The sequence below is a fragment of the Chiloscyllium punctatum genome, chromosome 36 (genome assembly GCF_047496795.1).
Source record: "Chiloscyllium punctatum isolate Juve2018m chromosome 36, sChiPun1.3, whole genome shotgun sequence".
NCBI classification, from domain to species: domain Eukaryota; kingdom Metazoa; phylum Chordata; class Chondrichthyes; order Orectolobiformes; family Hemiscylliidae; genus Chiloscyllium; species Chiloscyllium punctatum.
In genome coordinates, this window is record NC_092774.1 from 13,668,871 (window position 1) to 13,683,741 (window position 14,871).

The 14,871-nt window shown below is 48.4% G+C and overlaps 1 protein-coding gene across 1 annotated transcript; it reads right to left on the bottom strand.

Annotated features, from left to right (window-relative positions):
* Positions 1-274: 274 nt before the first annotated feature.
* On the bottom strand, positions 275-5,349 carry LOC140460742 (uncharacterized). The gene is made up of 2 exons (XM_072555378.1): positions 5,304-5,349; positions 275-2,621 (listed from the first exon to the last, which is right to left on the bottom strand). Exon 2 carries the CDS (start codon positions 2,212-2,214, stop codon positions 742-744), a length of 1,473 nt encoding a protein of 490 aa, XP_072411479.1. The 5' UTR covers positions 2,215-2,621; positions 5,304-5,349; the 3' UTR covers positions 275-741.
* Between the last annotated feature and the right edge of the window lie 9,522 nt (positions 5,350-14,871).

Consider the following 14,871-nt stretch of genomic DNA (forward strand, 5'->3'; position numbering starts at 1 on the left):
TTCTGCACTGTACTGTTCTATGTTCCATGTTATAAACTTAGTGCAGGAGGCTGAAAGAAATGAGCAGCTTTAAAACAAAAACCTCTTGGAGCTGAAAGCGTTCAATGAGAGTCTGAGCCCGGTGGTAAGTTCAGGTAACCTTTATTGTGACCCAACTTTGTTACAGCATCAGATCCCCCCAGCAAAAAGGCAGAGAAAAAGCTGTTGCTTTTTGAACAGCTCAAGGTCAAAGTGCACACACCACACCTCCCCTGTCCCACCCCCCCCCCCCCACTGTCTTTACTATTGGTCAGCACCAAGTTGTCCCTTTGTAATTGGATCCTTGGTACAGCCGTAACCCGGAGGAAGTATTGCCTCACTCAGCAATTTTAACCCATACCCTGTCTCCAAGTAAGTGTCTCCCCGCTCATTTGCCAGGAAGGGGCAGTGTAGAGTCAACCAGACTGTTGTGGGTCTGGAGTCAGGTGTAGACCAGACCGGGTAAAGGATGCAGCTGGAACGATTGAGTGAATCCTTTCCCCCAATGGTGGTTCCCTTCCCTAACAAGGGAGAGAGGGAAATCAGATGGGGGCTTTCTCCCCTGCACCACCCCCTCCCTGAAACGGTCTCATCGTTAGATTCCGAACTGCACATTTCTGACCGAGTACCGATCCTGCCATCTGTCTTGGCAGGATTTGAACCCGGGAGTCCCCGGAACCTGGTTGATAGTCCAATCGATAATGGCACTCGGCCGTCACTCCTTCAATCTCCCTGCGATGGCACGTGAATTCGCTGGTGCTTCCACAGGTTGCAGGAGTAGGTGAAGCCCTTCCCGCACTTAGAGCAGGTGAACGGTCTCTCCCCGGTGTGGATCCGCTGGTGTCTCAGCAGAGTGGAGGATGTGCTGAAAGCCTTCCCACACTCGGGGCAGCTGAAGGGTCTCTCTCCCGTGTGGACCCGCCAGTGGGTCAGCAGGTGGGAGGAATACCTGAAGCCCTTCCTGCACTGAGAGCAGGTGAATGGCCTCTCCCCCGTGTGGACCCGCTGGTGGGTCAGCAGGGTGGAGGAATTACTGAAGCCCTTCCCGCACTCGGGGCAGCTGAAGGGCCTCTCCCCCGTGTGGACACGTTGGTGCCTCAGCAGGGTGGAGACCTGGGTAAAGGAATTCCCGCACTCTGGGCAGCTAAAGGGCCTCTCCCCCGTGTGGACCCGCTGGTGGGTCTGCAGGTTGAAGGAGCAGGTGAAGGCCTTCCCACACTGAGAGCAGGTGAACGGCCTCTCCCCCGTGTGGATACGCTGGTGGGTCATCAGGGAGGAGACGTGGGTAAAGGCCTTCCCGCACTGAGAGCAGCTGAAGGGCCTCTCCCCCGTGTGGATACGCTGGTGACTCTGCAGGGTGGAGGAGCAGGTGAAGCCCTTCCCACACTGAGAGCAGGTGAATGGCCTCTCCTTCGTGTGGACATGTTGGTGCCTCAACAGGGCGGAGGAATTACTGAAGGCCTTCCTGCATTCAGGGCAGCTGAAGGGTCTCTCCCCCGTGTGGATACGCTGGTGGCTCCGCAGGTTGGAGGAACAGGTGAAGCCCTTCCCACACTGAGAGCAGGTGAACGGCCTCTCCCCATTGTGGACACGCTGGTGACTCCGCAGGGTGGAGGAATCGCTGAAGGCCTTCCCGCACTCAGGACAGCTGAAGGGCCTCTCCCCCGTGTGGACACGCTGGTGCCTCAGTAGGGTGGTGACCTGGGTAAAGGCCTTCCCGCATTCTGGGCAGCTGAATGGCCTCTCCCCCGTGTGGACCCGCTGGTGGGTCAGCAGGGTGGAGGAATTACTGAAGGCCTTCCCACACTCGGGGCAGCTGAAGGGCCTCTCCCCTGTGTGGACCCGCTGGTGCCTCAGCAGGGTGGAGACCTGGGTAAAGGCCTTCCCACACTCTGGGCATCTGAACGGCCTCTCCCCCGTGTGGATACGCCGGTGACTCTGCAGTGTGGTGGCCTGGGTAAAGGCCTTCCCGCACTCTGGGCAGCTGAAGGGCCTTTCCCCCGTTTGGTCCTGCTGGTGGGTCAACAGGTGAGAGGAATGTCTGAAGGTCTTCCCGCAGTCAGTGCAGAGGAATGGCCTCTCCCCGGTGTAACTGCGTCGATGAGTCTCCAGGGTAGGCGGGACAAGGAAGCCTTTCCCACAGTCACCACACTTCCACGGTTCCTCCACAGGGCGGGATTCCTCAGGTTTCTCCATGGCCACAGCTTCAGCTGCACACAAACACGTGTAGAGCCCCTCCCTGCCGTGAAGTCCCCTTCCCAGGCCGTATAACTGTTTCAGGCTCCACACACAGTGCGCTGTAACAGTGGGATCTCTCGTCCAGTCCCACTGATGCTGAAAACGTCCTCAAACAGGAACCAAAAAGTGTAGATCCCTCTCACAGAAATCACAGTCAAAAATCGTTGTGGTCCCGATGGATTCAGAGACTGTCAGACATTGACATCAAAGTGAGGACTGCAGACACTGGAGAGTCAGTCAAAAAATGTGGCGCTGGAAAAGCACAGCAGGTCAGGCAGCATCCGAGGAATAGGAGAGTCAATGTTTCGGGAATAAGCTCTTCATCCGTTGATTTTGAAACTCCAGTCTTCAGATTTTCATATACTCTGCAAAAACAGATTACAAAAGTCATCACTATCAATGCAGGGTAGAAATTCAGAACAAGCAATTCTCCTTTCTGTGGAATATTCTTTTCCTGTTCCACAATGTTGAAAGCACCATCCCACTCTCCCTTCCCCTCTGTTCTCAGCCCGCTGTAACTAATTCCCCTGAAGGTGCTGATTCAGGATCTTACAGGGGCAGAAAAAGCAAAAACATCAAGACTGACATCTCTCTGAATTCTGTTCTCAGCCCGCTGTAACTAATTCCCCTGAAGGTGCTGATTCAGGATCTTACAGGGGCAGAAAAAGCAAAAACATCAAGACTGACATCTCTCTGAATTTTGGATACCTCCACCTGAAAGTTAATATCTTTCACAACACTGGGATCCTGCTGAGAGTGAGCAGGTCTGATTTTGGGAAGCAATAAAAAAGTGTCAATTCAGCTACAATGCAGCTTCTTGAGGAAGGACCAGACACAAAATGGTTAATGACCCCGGGAAGGTGGGAGCAAAATGAGACATCAAGGCATTAACACCAACACACTTCAGTCAAACTCTTCTGCTCCCAGTCAGGGCAGAACATGCTCTCTGCGAGAACTCCCTTGCTGGAGGGTCCCTTGGAGACACTTCAACTGGACTTCATTGAGTTGGAGAAATGAGTTGAGTTGCTATAAATATGTTTTGCTTATTGTTGATGTCTTTTTGAAGTGGATTGAAGCCTACCCTCCTCCTAACGGTACTGCTGAGACTGTGATGAAGATTTTGTTTAAGGAAATAATTCCCCGCTTCAGTATACCTGCGTGCATTCGCTCAGACAATGGACCACACTTTGCATGTAATATTAACGGAGAACAGAAAAACCTTCCAGGTTTTACTTCCCACCCCTACGACGGTCACAGTCGCTGGGCGCTCAGCTTGCGTCTAACTGCACCATTGTCAATTGAATGGCCGCACCAACCAATCAGTCCCCGATTCCATTCTATTTGTCAGACTTCCTACTGCCGATCCTGTGAAGAGAAATATCACTTTCCAATACCTCCGGTCTGTGTATACAAACAGCTGGTGTAACACTGCCTGGGGTACAGCAGGCCTTATGTGGCACATGGACCTGGAACGGAACCCTTCTCTTGTGCATTTATAGGCCTTTTCTCTTTTCAGAACCTGATACTGTCACCAAGACCATGTACAATAGAGCTAAGGGAGAGCCCAATGGGAACAGCATTCTGAGGATCATTGTCTCCCATACACTGCGAGTGCTCGAGTCACTTGGCCCATTTTGTACAGTGCTAAAGCAACTCCTCTTGCAAAGCGTTGACCCTATACTCCTGTAGACCTGACCAGACCCCCTGGTGTAACATTTCAGTAACCTATTTTGACAAACTCTCCCTAATATACACCAAACCAGACTATTATTTCTTCAGCTAAGGTAAAGCTACCAATTTCCTTGTCCTGGATGGCAAAGATGTCCCTCATAAGGTCAGTATCGGAGCCCTTGTTCCCACAACAGTACCTTGTCCAGGCCAGTGGACAAGTCGATGGAACCTCAGCCAACCTTGCTCCAACTGAAAGGATCCCAAGGGACTGGGTGACAATACAGGACACCCGATAGGCTGGGGAATCCAGAGTACCCTGAGGTTGGAAGGATCGGCAGGGGTGACAAGTCAACAGAACCACAATTCCCTCTTTTGTGGCCTGACCATTTGAGGAAATAAGAGTAAAGAGGCTCTGAATCAGAGTAGACTGGGATTAATGGACCTGTGTCTTTACTCTGTGCAGAATCGGTATGCCTTAGACTATATACTTGCCTAGGAGGGTGAGGTCTGCACCATTGTCCAAGATAAACGCACTATGGGCATTCCCAATCTCACTGGCAATATTACTAAGATAGAAGAAGAGATCCAGGTATTCCGTGACAGAATGACTGAAGGGACCAGTTGGGGAAACTGCAGATTGGGCCGATGGTACAATTGGCTTATCGGTTTAGCTATGTCTGTTTGTCGGTATTGGTATTGTTAGCTATTTAATTGCTAGGCTTATGAGTGATATAGATTTGCCCCAGAAGATGTTCCTTTCGCGATCTGATGGCTCACCCACATGTGTCGATGGTGATGATAAATATGACCAGATGAGCTGTGAAGATGGTGGTGCCTCTCTACAGGATGTTGATGGCTGGACCACCTTGAAGGGCATTCGTTTGGACTAGCCTTCTCTTTCAGTGATCGCGGTGCAATCAAAGGGAGGAATGAGGGTGTGGGCATCTGGATGATAAAGTCTATAGCCTTAAAACTTGTCTTTAAACATTCAGACTAAAATGTAATGCTGAATTATTGAATACATTTACTGCACTAGAAAATAAACAGGCAGGAAGGCTCAGAATGAGGAGAGAACTTAAAGATAGGGATACCTGGGCTCACCAAGTGAGAACAGGATGCTGTAAGGCAATGAAGAACGTTTGCCTCAGCATCGGTGAATCTGTGTGAACAGGACACCAAGTGATAACATTCACAGCCGTTCCCTTGTGAGACCATTTTAGTGCTGAGACTGTTGAATCCTGTAGAAAATTAACTCTTAGTGCTTATCTGCAATGGATTGAAATGAATTGCATTTTGGGACTTTATGATGATATTGAGTATCCATTACTGGTTATTAAATACAAACTCTGTAAAAGGAAATATTGATAAAGCTTTACCTTACTTGCTGCAGGCGAGGCTCCAGCGGAGGAAACAGGCCGCGGGCACACTTCCGGCTTCGGGATGGCCACGCCCACTGATCCAGGTCCAGGTCCTGGTCCCGCCCCCTCCTCCGCCAACATCACACGTCAACACCGCCCCTTTCGAACGCAGCTCGTAGACCCCGCCCCTTCCTGAAGCAGGTCATAAGCCCCGCCGCTTCGGGACAAAGCCCCGCCTCTGGGAACCAAACCTCTTTCCCCCTCCTGCACTAAACCCCACCCCTTCGCCGCGAACCCCGCGCGAGTCAAAACCACGCCCCCCTCCCTCACACGCAACCGCCCACAAGGCCGCGTGCGTCCAGGTTGGACGCGCTTCATGTCCGCTGAGCCTCGCCCCGCCTACCAGCGCGCGAACCTCACGAGACACGCCCCGCCCATGAGCAGCGCCCTTCCGCTAAAACCCGCCCCCCAGGCTAAACCCCGCCCACCCAGGAGTATTTGGAAGCACTAGCTTCTGCAGCGCTGCTCCTTCTGCGGGTGGCTGTGCTGCAGGATCATAAGACACAGAATTAATAGCAAAACATCACAGTGTCTTGCAACCGATGCAATGTTTGGCACAAACCTGGACCGCTGCTGAATCCTTCATCTTTTAGAAGGGGTTGCAGGTTTCAGTTCATCAATATATAAATTCCAGGACTTTAGATCAGATTCCCTACAGTGTGGAAACAGGCCCTTCGGCCCAACAAGTCCACACCGACCCGTCGAAGAGCAATACACCCAGCCCCATTCCCCGTCACCTAATACAATGGTGCAATTTAGCGTGGCCAATTCACCCTAACCCACACATCTTGGGACTGTGGGAGGATATCCGCGCAGACGTGGGAGGGGAATTGAACCCGGGGCTCTGGTGCTGTGAGGAAGCAGTGCTAACCACAAAAAAAACAGGTGACATTTTCTATTTTTCAGCGGCAGCAGCAACCCAGGAGTGGGGAGTCACTGAGTTGAGGTTTTACATTTGAAGTTGGAGAGCAGAGGTTCCTGGGAGAGGAGGGACGACTTATTTTTATTTTCTTCCTGCTGTATAAGTCAGAGGGTACTGTTGAGGGGGGAAAACGTCCTACTAGGGGTATGCACTGGAGCCCAGGTCTCTTGCACCAGAAGGAAAGGAGGGAAAGCTGGAGAGTATTAATCATTGGGGAGTCGATACTTAGAGGGTCAGATAGAAGGTTTGTTGGGAACGAACAAGACTCGCGGTTGGTGTGTTGCCTCTCAGGTGCCAGGGTGCGTGATGTCTTGGATCGTGTCTTTGGGGTCCTGAAGGGAGAGGGTGTCCTGCCCCAAACCATGGTCCACGTAGGTACCAACGACATAGGTAGAAAGAGGGATAGGGATGTAAGGCAGGATTTCAGGGAGCTCGGGTGGAAGCTGAGGGCTAGAACAAACAGAGTGGTTATCTCTGGTTTGTTACCCATGCCACGTGATAGCAGAGCAAGGAATAGGGAGAGATATTATCTGAACACGTGGCTGTAAGGATGGTGCAGGAGGGAGGGTTTCAGGTTTTTGGATAATTGGGGAAAGTGGGACTTGTACAAACAGGACAGTCTTCACTTGAACCAGGGTGGGAAATTTACTGGTGCTATTCGGGTGGGTTTAAACTAACTCAGCAGGGGGATGGGAACCAGGGGTGTAGCTGCAATGCACAGGAGGATGAGAGCAGGAAGGACAGGGACAGGATTTCAGGGTCACAGGAATGTGCTGGCAGACAGCGAAGTGGTTTGAAGTGTGTCTACATCAATGCCAGAGTATCCACAATAAGGTAGGTGAGCTTGCAGCACGGATTGGTACCTGGGACTTGGATGTTGTGGCCATTTTGGAGACATGGATAGAGCAGGGTGAGGAATGGATGTTGCAGGTTCCAGGGTTTTGATCTTTCATTAAGAACAGCCAAGACGGTAAAAGAGGGAGAGGTGTGGCCTTGTTAGTCAAGGATAGTATAACGGTGGCTGACAGAACTTTTGATGAGGACTCGTCTACTGAGGTAATGTGGGCTGAGGTTAGAAACAGGAGAGGAGACGTTACACTGCTTGGAGTTTTTGTATAGGCCTCCGCAGAGTTCCAGGGAGGTGGAAGAGAGGATTAGCAAAAATTATTCTGGGTAGGAGTGAAAGGAACAGGATGGTCATTAGGGGGGACTTTACCTTCCCCAACATTGACAGGAAATGCTTTCACTCTCGTACATCGTATGGATCAGTTTTTGTCCAGTGTGTGCAGGAGGGTTTTCTGACACAGTATGTCGAAAGGCCAACAAGAGGGGAGGTCACACTGGATCTGGTGCTTGGTAATGAACCAGGCCAGATGTTTGATTTAGTGGAAGGTGAACACTTTGGAGAGAGTGACCATAATTCAATTAGGTTTCATTTAGCGATGGAAAGGGATAGGAATATGCCACAGGTCAAGAGTTATCGATGGGGCAAGGGCAATTATAATGCAATTAGGCAAGAGTTAGGATGCATAGAATAGGGTAGCAAAATGCAGGGGATGGGGACAATTGAAATGTGGAGCTGGTTTAAGGAACAGATATTGTGTGTCCTTGATAGGTATGTCCCTGTCAGGGAGCGAGGAAGTTATAGGGTAAGGGAAGCGTGGTTTACAATAGAAATTGCGTCTCTTGTTACAAAGAAGGAGACGGCTTATGTGTTGATGAGCCAAGATGGTTCAGATGAGGCGATGGAGAATTATAGATCAGCGAGGAAGGATCTAAAGAGAGAGTTAAGAGCAAAGAGAGGACATGAGCAGTCTTTAACAAATAGAATACAGGAGAACCCTAAAGCTTTCTATAGGTATGTGAGGAATAAGAGGATGATTAGGGTAGGAATAGGGCCAGTCAAAGACAGAAGTGGGAAGTTGAGTGTGGGCCCTGTGGAGATTGGAGAGGTGTTAATGAATATCTCTCATCGGTCTTCACTCAGGAAAAAGAGAATATTGTAGAGGAGAAGAATGAGGTACGAGATATTAGACTCGAAAGGATCGAGGTTAGTTGCACACAGGTGTTATCAATTCTAGAAGAGGTGAAAGTAGACAAATGCCCTGGGCCGGATGGGATTTATCCGAGGATTCTTTGGGAAGCGTGTGAGGAGATAGAAGAGCCTTTGGCTGTGATATTTGAGTCGTTATTGTCTACAGGTTTAGTACCAGAGTGGAGGATTGCAAATGTGCCCGTGTTCAAGAAGGGCAGCAGAGATGACCCAGGTAATTATAGACCAGTGAGCCTTACTTGTGTTGAGGGAAAGCTTTTGGAAAGGAATGTTAGAGATAGGATTTATAATCATCGAGCAAGCAACAATTTGATTTCAGAGAGTCAACATGGTTTCATCAAGGGCAGATCGTGTCTCACAAACCTCATTGGGATTATTGAGAAGGTGACCAAGCATGGAGATGAGGGTAGGGCAGTTGACGTGGTGTACATTGACCTCAGTAAAGCCTTTGATAAGGTTCTATATGGAGGCTGTTGGAGACATTGTAGAGGCATGGGTTGTTGTGGGCTCACCCAGTGATAACAGGATGCTGTAAGGCAATTAAGAATGTTTACCTTAGCATTGGTGAATCTGTGTGAACAGGACACCAAGTGATAACATTCACAGCCGTTCCCTTGTGAAATTAATGATAGTCTTTGAATCTGACCCTGAAACAAGACTCGGTACTATCCATAGCTTTGTAATTAATGGTTGGATCTTATCCATTATAATGGATTCTTACTTCCCCTTGCAAGCGGGGCATTCACAAAATAAATCTTTGCTGTCTTCAGCATTCAAAAGGACGAGAGAGAGAGAGACAGAGAGAGAGAGAGAGAGACAGAGACAGAGACAGAGAGAGAGAGAGACAGAGAGAAAGAGACAGAGAGAGAGAGACAGAGAGAGAGAGACAGAGACAGAGACAGAGAGAGAGAGAGACAGAGAGAGAGAGAGACAGAGAGAGAGAGAGAGAGAGAGACAGATCGAGATCTGCTATGGATTGAATTGAATTGCATTTTGGGGCTTTATGATGAGAGATTTTTATTCCACGCTTCCAAAGAGTATGATTTCCAGGACAAACCAAGAGTGAGGCTTTACAGGTCTGAGTTCTCAAAGGATTCCCTGGGCCACCTCAAATCTCCACTTTAACATGGGAGGTAGGACAAAATGGCTTCTGCTTGGCTTACTCGGTGGGACTGAGTCAGGCAGATACGACTCAGAACAAACAAGAAACCTCAGACAGATGTAAGTCTAGTGAAAAAAATTGCAAATGCAGAAGTAACAAATCTGAACCTAACCATCAATCGCACAAGTAACGTTTAATCCTAACCACCAGACAGGACAAATACGATCCCAAGAACAGGTTGTTTACAAGAGATTATGCTAGATTAGATTAGATTCCCTACAGTTTGAAACAGGCCCTTCGGCCCAACCAGTCCACACTGACCCTCTGAAGAGTAACCCACCCAGCTCATAGTTTGTAGGTCTGGTTTTTCCACTATCAAGATAGTAAAGGATAATCTCAGAAGTCAGACGGTTAGATAAGATAAGAGGAACTGGATAAAATAACAGGAAGGCTGTAACGAACAAGGACAGCCAAATAAGGCAGATTTAAAGAAAAACAAGCCAGATCATTAATAAGTATGATAGGCTTAGGCTTGGGTGCAGGGAATTACCAAATGAAGGAATAACGGGCACAAGTAATAACTAAATAAAGGGATAGAATGAAATAGACACTTATGATAGGTTTATTGCTCAGTGTAGGGGTGCCGAGAGAGCCCTCCGAAAAGTATAAAAAGCTCTGTATTTTACTGTCGGATATGTTTCTCTTTATACAGACACCCATCTTGCAAGATGTTCGAATAAATGTGCTGCTTCAGAACTCTTTGACTCAGACTGAAAATTATTGATTAAGTGGGGTTCGTTTCTCAGTGCACTATGGATAATCCAGCATGGCCAATCCACCACAACCTGGCACATCCCTGGGCACTACGGGTAATTTAGCATGGCCAAACCACCCTAACATGCACATCCCTGGGCACTATGGGTAATTTAGCATGGCCAATCCACCACAACCTGCACATCCCTGGGCACTATGGGTAATTTAGCATGGCCAATCCACCCTAACATGCACATCCCTGGGCACTATGGGTAATTCAACATGGCCACTCCACTTTTGATTAGAGTGGTGCTGGAAAAGCACAGCAGTTCAGGCAGCATCCGAGGATCAGGAAAATGGACGTTTCGGGCAAAAGCCCTTCATCAGGAATAGAGCCTGCAGGGTGGTGAGATAAATGAGAGGAGGGTGGGGGTGGGGAGAAAGTAGCATAGAGTACAATAGGTGAATGGGGGTAGGGATGCAGGGGATAGGTCAGGGAGGAGGGTGGGGAAGGTAGCAAAGAGTATTAAAGAGTAAGGAATTCTGTTTTGAAAGCTTGACCTTGCAGCTGCAGGCTGTCTCCACTCCTCAGGCCATCATACTGTGCTGCTTCATAGAATGACAGATTTGTTCTCTCTGTCCCTTATCAGTGATTAGAGCCTAGCTGAACCTGCAGTATAAGATAACATTCAGTTTTGTAGACATTAAGAAATGTAGGTCTGGACAATGTATGTGAACCTTACGACTGCCCCTCAGTTGCATAATTAATGGAGAGTGGGGCTTGTGTTTTACATAAAACATGTAACATTCTGTATTTTATTGGATTACATCAGACTTTATTTTGAACTAACGTATTCCCCAATGGCAACGAATAAAGCTAGTTAATTGCTCAAGGTCTCCTCTCCTGACTACTTTACTTCAAACGATTTGACACACGAGTTACTTTGCTCCAACAGTACGAATAGAAGGGAGAGAGAATTCCTCAAGTAGGGCACTATCAGAATCCTGGGACAGCCCTATTTCTGGTTTACTTCCTAATGAACAAACATTAAGCATTTATTTATTTCTGATTTTGTTTCATTTTTCTTGTTTGATTCCCTGCTGTGACTACACTCTGTATCTGGAATGGTGACAGGCTGAGATTGTGGGTTGGCTTTCGATTGACTGAATGTTTTCTTGTTCTGGAAGCTGTAAAAGAGGCGTGAAAGCTTCAGCAGAAGTCCAGCAAAGGTGAGGACAGACCGACATCTTACTCTGTGGGAATAGGGAGATCAGAGGACAGAGAAATCAGGCCCTGAAACCCGAGCTGACACCAGACAACCCTGTGATCAGTGCTTTGATTCGCAGTGCCAACCCTCTGCCTTTACCTCGCTTCCCATCTGACTACACCTCAATATTCAGGATCCAATCCTTGCCATCCTGAAGCCATGTCTCTGTAAGGAGTCTCAGACCATAATTATTCAGTGTGTGCAGTTAATTCATTCACTTTTGTTACAATGTGGCACACATTCAGATTCACCATGTATCGTTTCAATTTTTGTGATCTTTAGTATCCAGTTTTGGTTGCTGGTATAGTTACTCTCCTTGTCCCTTTCTATTGTTCTCTGATGTTCATTTTCCACATCACTACACTGCTCACCGGCCTTGATTTGGATTGGCCATGCTAAATTGGCAACAGTGCCCAGGGATGTGCAGGTTAGGTGGGTTAGCCATGGGAAATGCAGGGTTATAGTTTCATAGTAATAGTAGGAGTAGGCCATTTGACCCATCCAGCCTGCTCCACCATTCATTACGATCAGGGCTGATCTATCCATTGTCTGAGCTCCTCCTCCCTGCATTGTCCCAACTACCCTTAATTCCCAGACTCAACAGAGACACTCGGCCTTGCAGCTGTACTGTTACCTGATAAACAAATTCTTTCCTTGCATGGGATTATCTTTCTCTTTGCAAGGACCTATTGCACACATCAGCTACTAACCAACACGGTCCAGACACTACGTGACTGGGCAAAGTGCCTCAGTTTGCTCAATTTCCTGCAATTAACAGTTTGCTAATTGTTAAATGATTGTAACTTATAGAATCACACAACTCTGTTTCTTGTCGGAGTGACTTGTGACCATGAGGTCGACTTGGCTCTCCCCGTGAGCTCCGAATAAACAGTCAATAACCCAAGGTTTGTGTGTCATGATTACTTATCTAATACTTATTGGACTACTACGAGCAAGTCACCCACAGCATAATCCACTTCCATCCCCAACATGGATCAAGACACCATCCCTTTTTGCCAGACAAGTAAATGTCTCAAGCTCAGGAAACAAAGCCTGTCAAACATTAACAGGCGCAGATCTAGACCAACCTTTTCCAGAGTCTGTCCCTTCACCTCGATTGACTTTCTTTTTCCCCTCAGCTCCTACAAACCAACAGCTGAACCCAAGGATGAGAAAAGAAATGGGAAAGAGGGCGAGAAAAGAGAGTGCGGTCCTCCCAGATGTTAAACAGAGGAAGGAAGTTACAGTCTGGACTGAAGCTCAATCTTCATTCAGAGAGAGAGGAGCAACAGCAACTTCAGAAGCTCATGGTCAACCTTCCGCATTCAGACAGTGGCGGAGGTTCTGATTGGCAGGAGGACCAGGCCCCTTCCGGTCCTAGAGGGTTTCCCAAAGATTGGTCTCCCCGTCCATCAGAACGATGAGGGGAGGGACCCTATGACGATTTCACACATGCGCACCATGAACACTGCTCACGGTCAATAGAGCGGAGTCTGGATCGCATGGGACTGTGGGTATTACATTAGCCATTAACGAGATGAAATCAAGAGTCCCATATGCCATCTTAACCGTCCTTTTTTATGTGTTAATGACGAACACGTCAAGAGCTAATCTTTAATCGATTTTCAATTGATAGACTGAGTGAATCACTACAGGGGTTTAACTCTCTATTTCCAGTTCAGTGTCAGTATATCGCTCTTTATCTGCCCTCAAATAAGGACCGAATCAAAGCCCGACGTCTGTTCCACCTGAACGTTGATTTTTTTTTAGTTTGCAGGTTCCAACCCTCCGTTTCAATCATTTATTAAAAGTTACTCGTGTTACATGTGCATCGCTGGCTGGCCAGCATTTAGTTCCCCTTGAGAAGGTGGTGGTGACCTGCCTTCTTCAACTGCTGTAGTCCACACGCTGTACGGTGACCCACAATGTCCTGAGGGAGAGAATTCCAGGATTTAGACCCAGCAACACTGAAGGAACAGCAATGTGTTTCCAAGTCAAGATGGTGAGTGGATTGGAGGGGTACTTGCAAGAGGTTGTGTTCCCAAGTATCTGTTGCCCTGGTCGTTCTAGAGGAAGTGGTTGTTGGTTTGGAAGGTATTTTCTAAGTATCTTTGGTGAATTTCTGTGTTGCATCTTGTAGATCGTCCACATTCCTGCTTCTGAACAGTGGGGTAAGGGGAGTGGATGTATGTGGAGATGGTGCCAATCAAGCAGGCGACTTTGTCCTGGATGGTATCAAGCTTTTTGGATGCTGTTGAAGCTGCACCCATCCAAGCTGGTGGGAGAGTATTCCATTACACTGCTGACTTGTGATTTGTAGAAGATGGACAGAGTTTGGGGAGTCACAGTATGCCTGACCTGTTGCCTGCTCTTGTAGCCATTGTGTCTGTGATTAGTCAAGTTGAGTTTCTGGTCAATTGTAAACCCCAAGAATGTTGATATTGGGGTGTTTAGTGACAGTAACACTGTTGAATATCACGGGGCAGTGGTCAGATTATCTCTTTTGGGGATGAGTCATTGTTTGGCAGGCATGGCATATATGTCACTTGCCACTCCTGAGCCCATTGGATATTGTTAAGATCTTGTTGCATTTCAAACTGAACTGCTTCAGTTTGTGAGGAGTTGTGAATCGTGCCAAACATTGTGCAATTATTGGTGAATATCTCCACCTCTGACCTTATGATGGAGGAAGGTCACTGATGAAGATGGTTGAGCCTAAGAAGACACGACCCTATGAATTCCTGCAGAGACGTCCTGGAACTGAGATGACTGACCTCCAACAACCAAAGCCATCTCTCTCTGTCCCAGGTATCCCTGAACAATTCAGATACACAACAATATTTCAAAACTAATTGAAGGAATACAGATGAAACACCCCTCTTCTGGGAGTCTCCAGTGCAAGGTTTTCTGTTCGGGGAACCATCTGATCAGTGTCGACTGTCATCAACCTTTTTGATCTTGGCCACACACAGCGCCCCCTGTCCATTAGCCCCCGCCACTCCAGCGCTCCCTGTCCATTTCTACGCCGGCACTCCAGCGCCCCCTATCCATTCTCCCTCACCACTCACAGCACCCCCGTTCTTTCCTCCCACCACCCACAGCTCCCACTGTCCATTCCACCGCCAACCACAGCGCCCCTTGTCCATTCTCTCTCCATCCCCAGGTTCTTGCCCGTTCTCCCTCTATACTCCAAACACCCTGTCCATTCTCTCTCACGCCACCCTCTGTAACCCTGTCGTTTCATTCCTCAGGCCCTGTCCAGTCCGTCTCCCCACCTTCTACACCCATCTATTCTCTCTCACCCCACACTCTGTCCCATGTCCATTCTTCCAGCCCCCACCATCCATTTTCTCTCTCTCCCCTCCCCCCACCATCTGCCACCCGCCCCATTCTCTCTCCCCTGAAATACACCAGGCTCGGAGTCAGAA

Coding starts and splice junctions, on each gene's coding strand:
- LOC140460742 (XM_072555378.1), bottom strand. CDS start 2,214: ATGGAGAAACCTGAGGAATCCCGCCCTGTGGAGGAACCGTGGAAGTGT.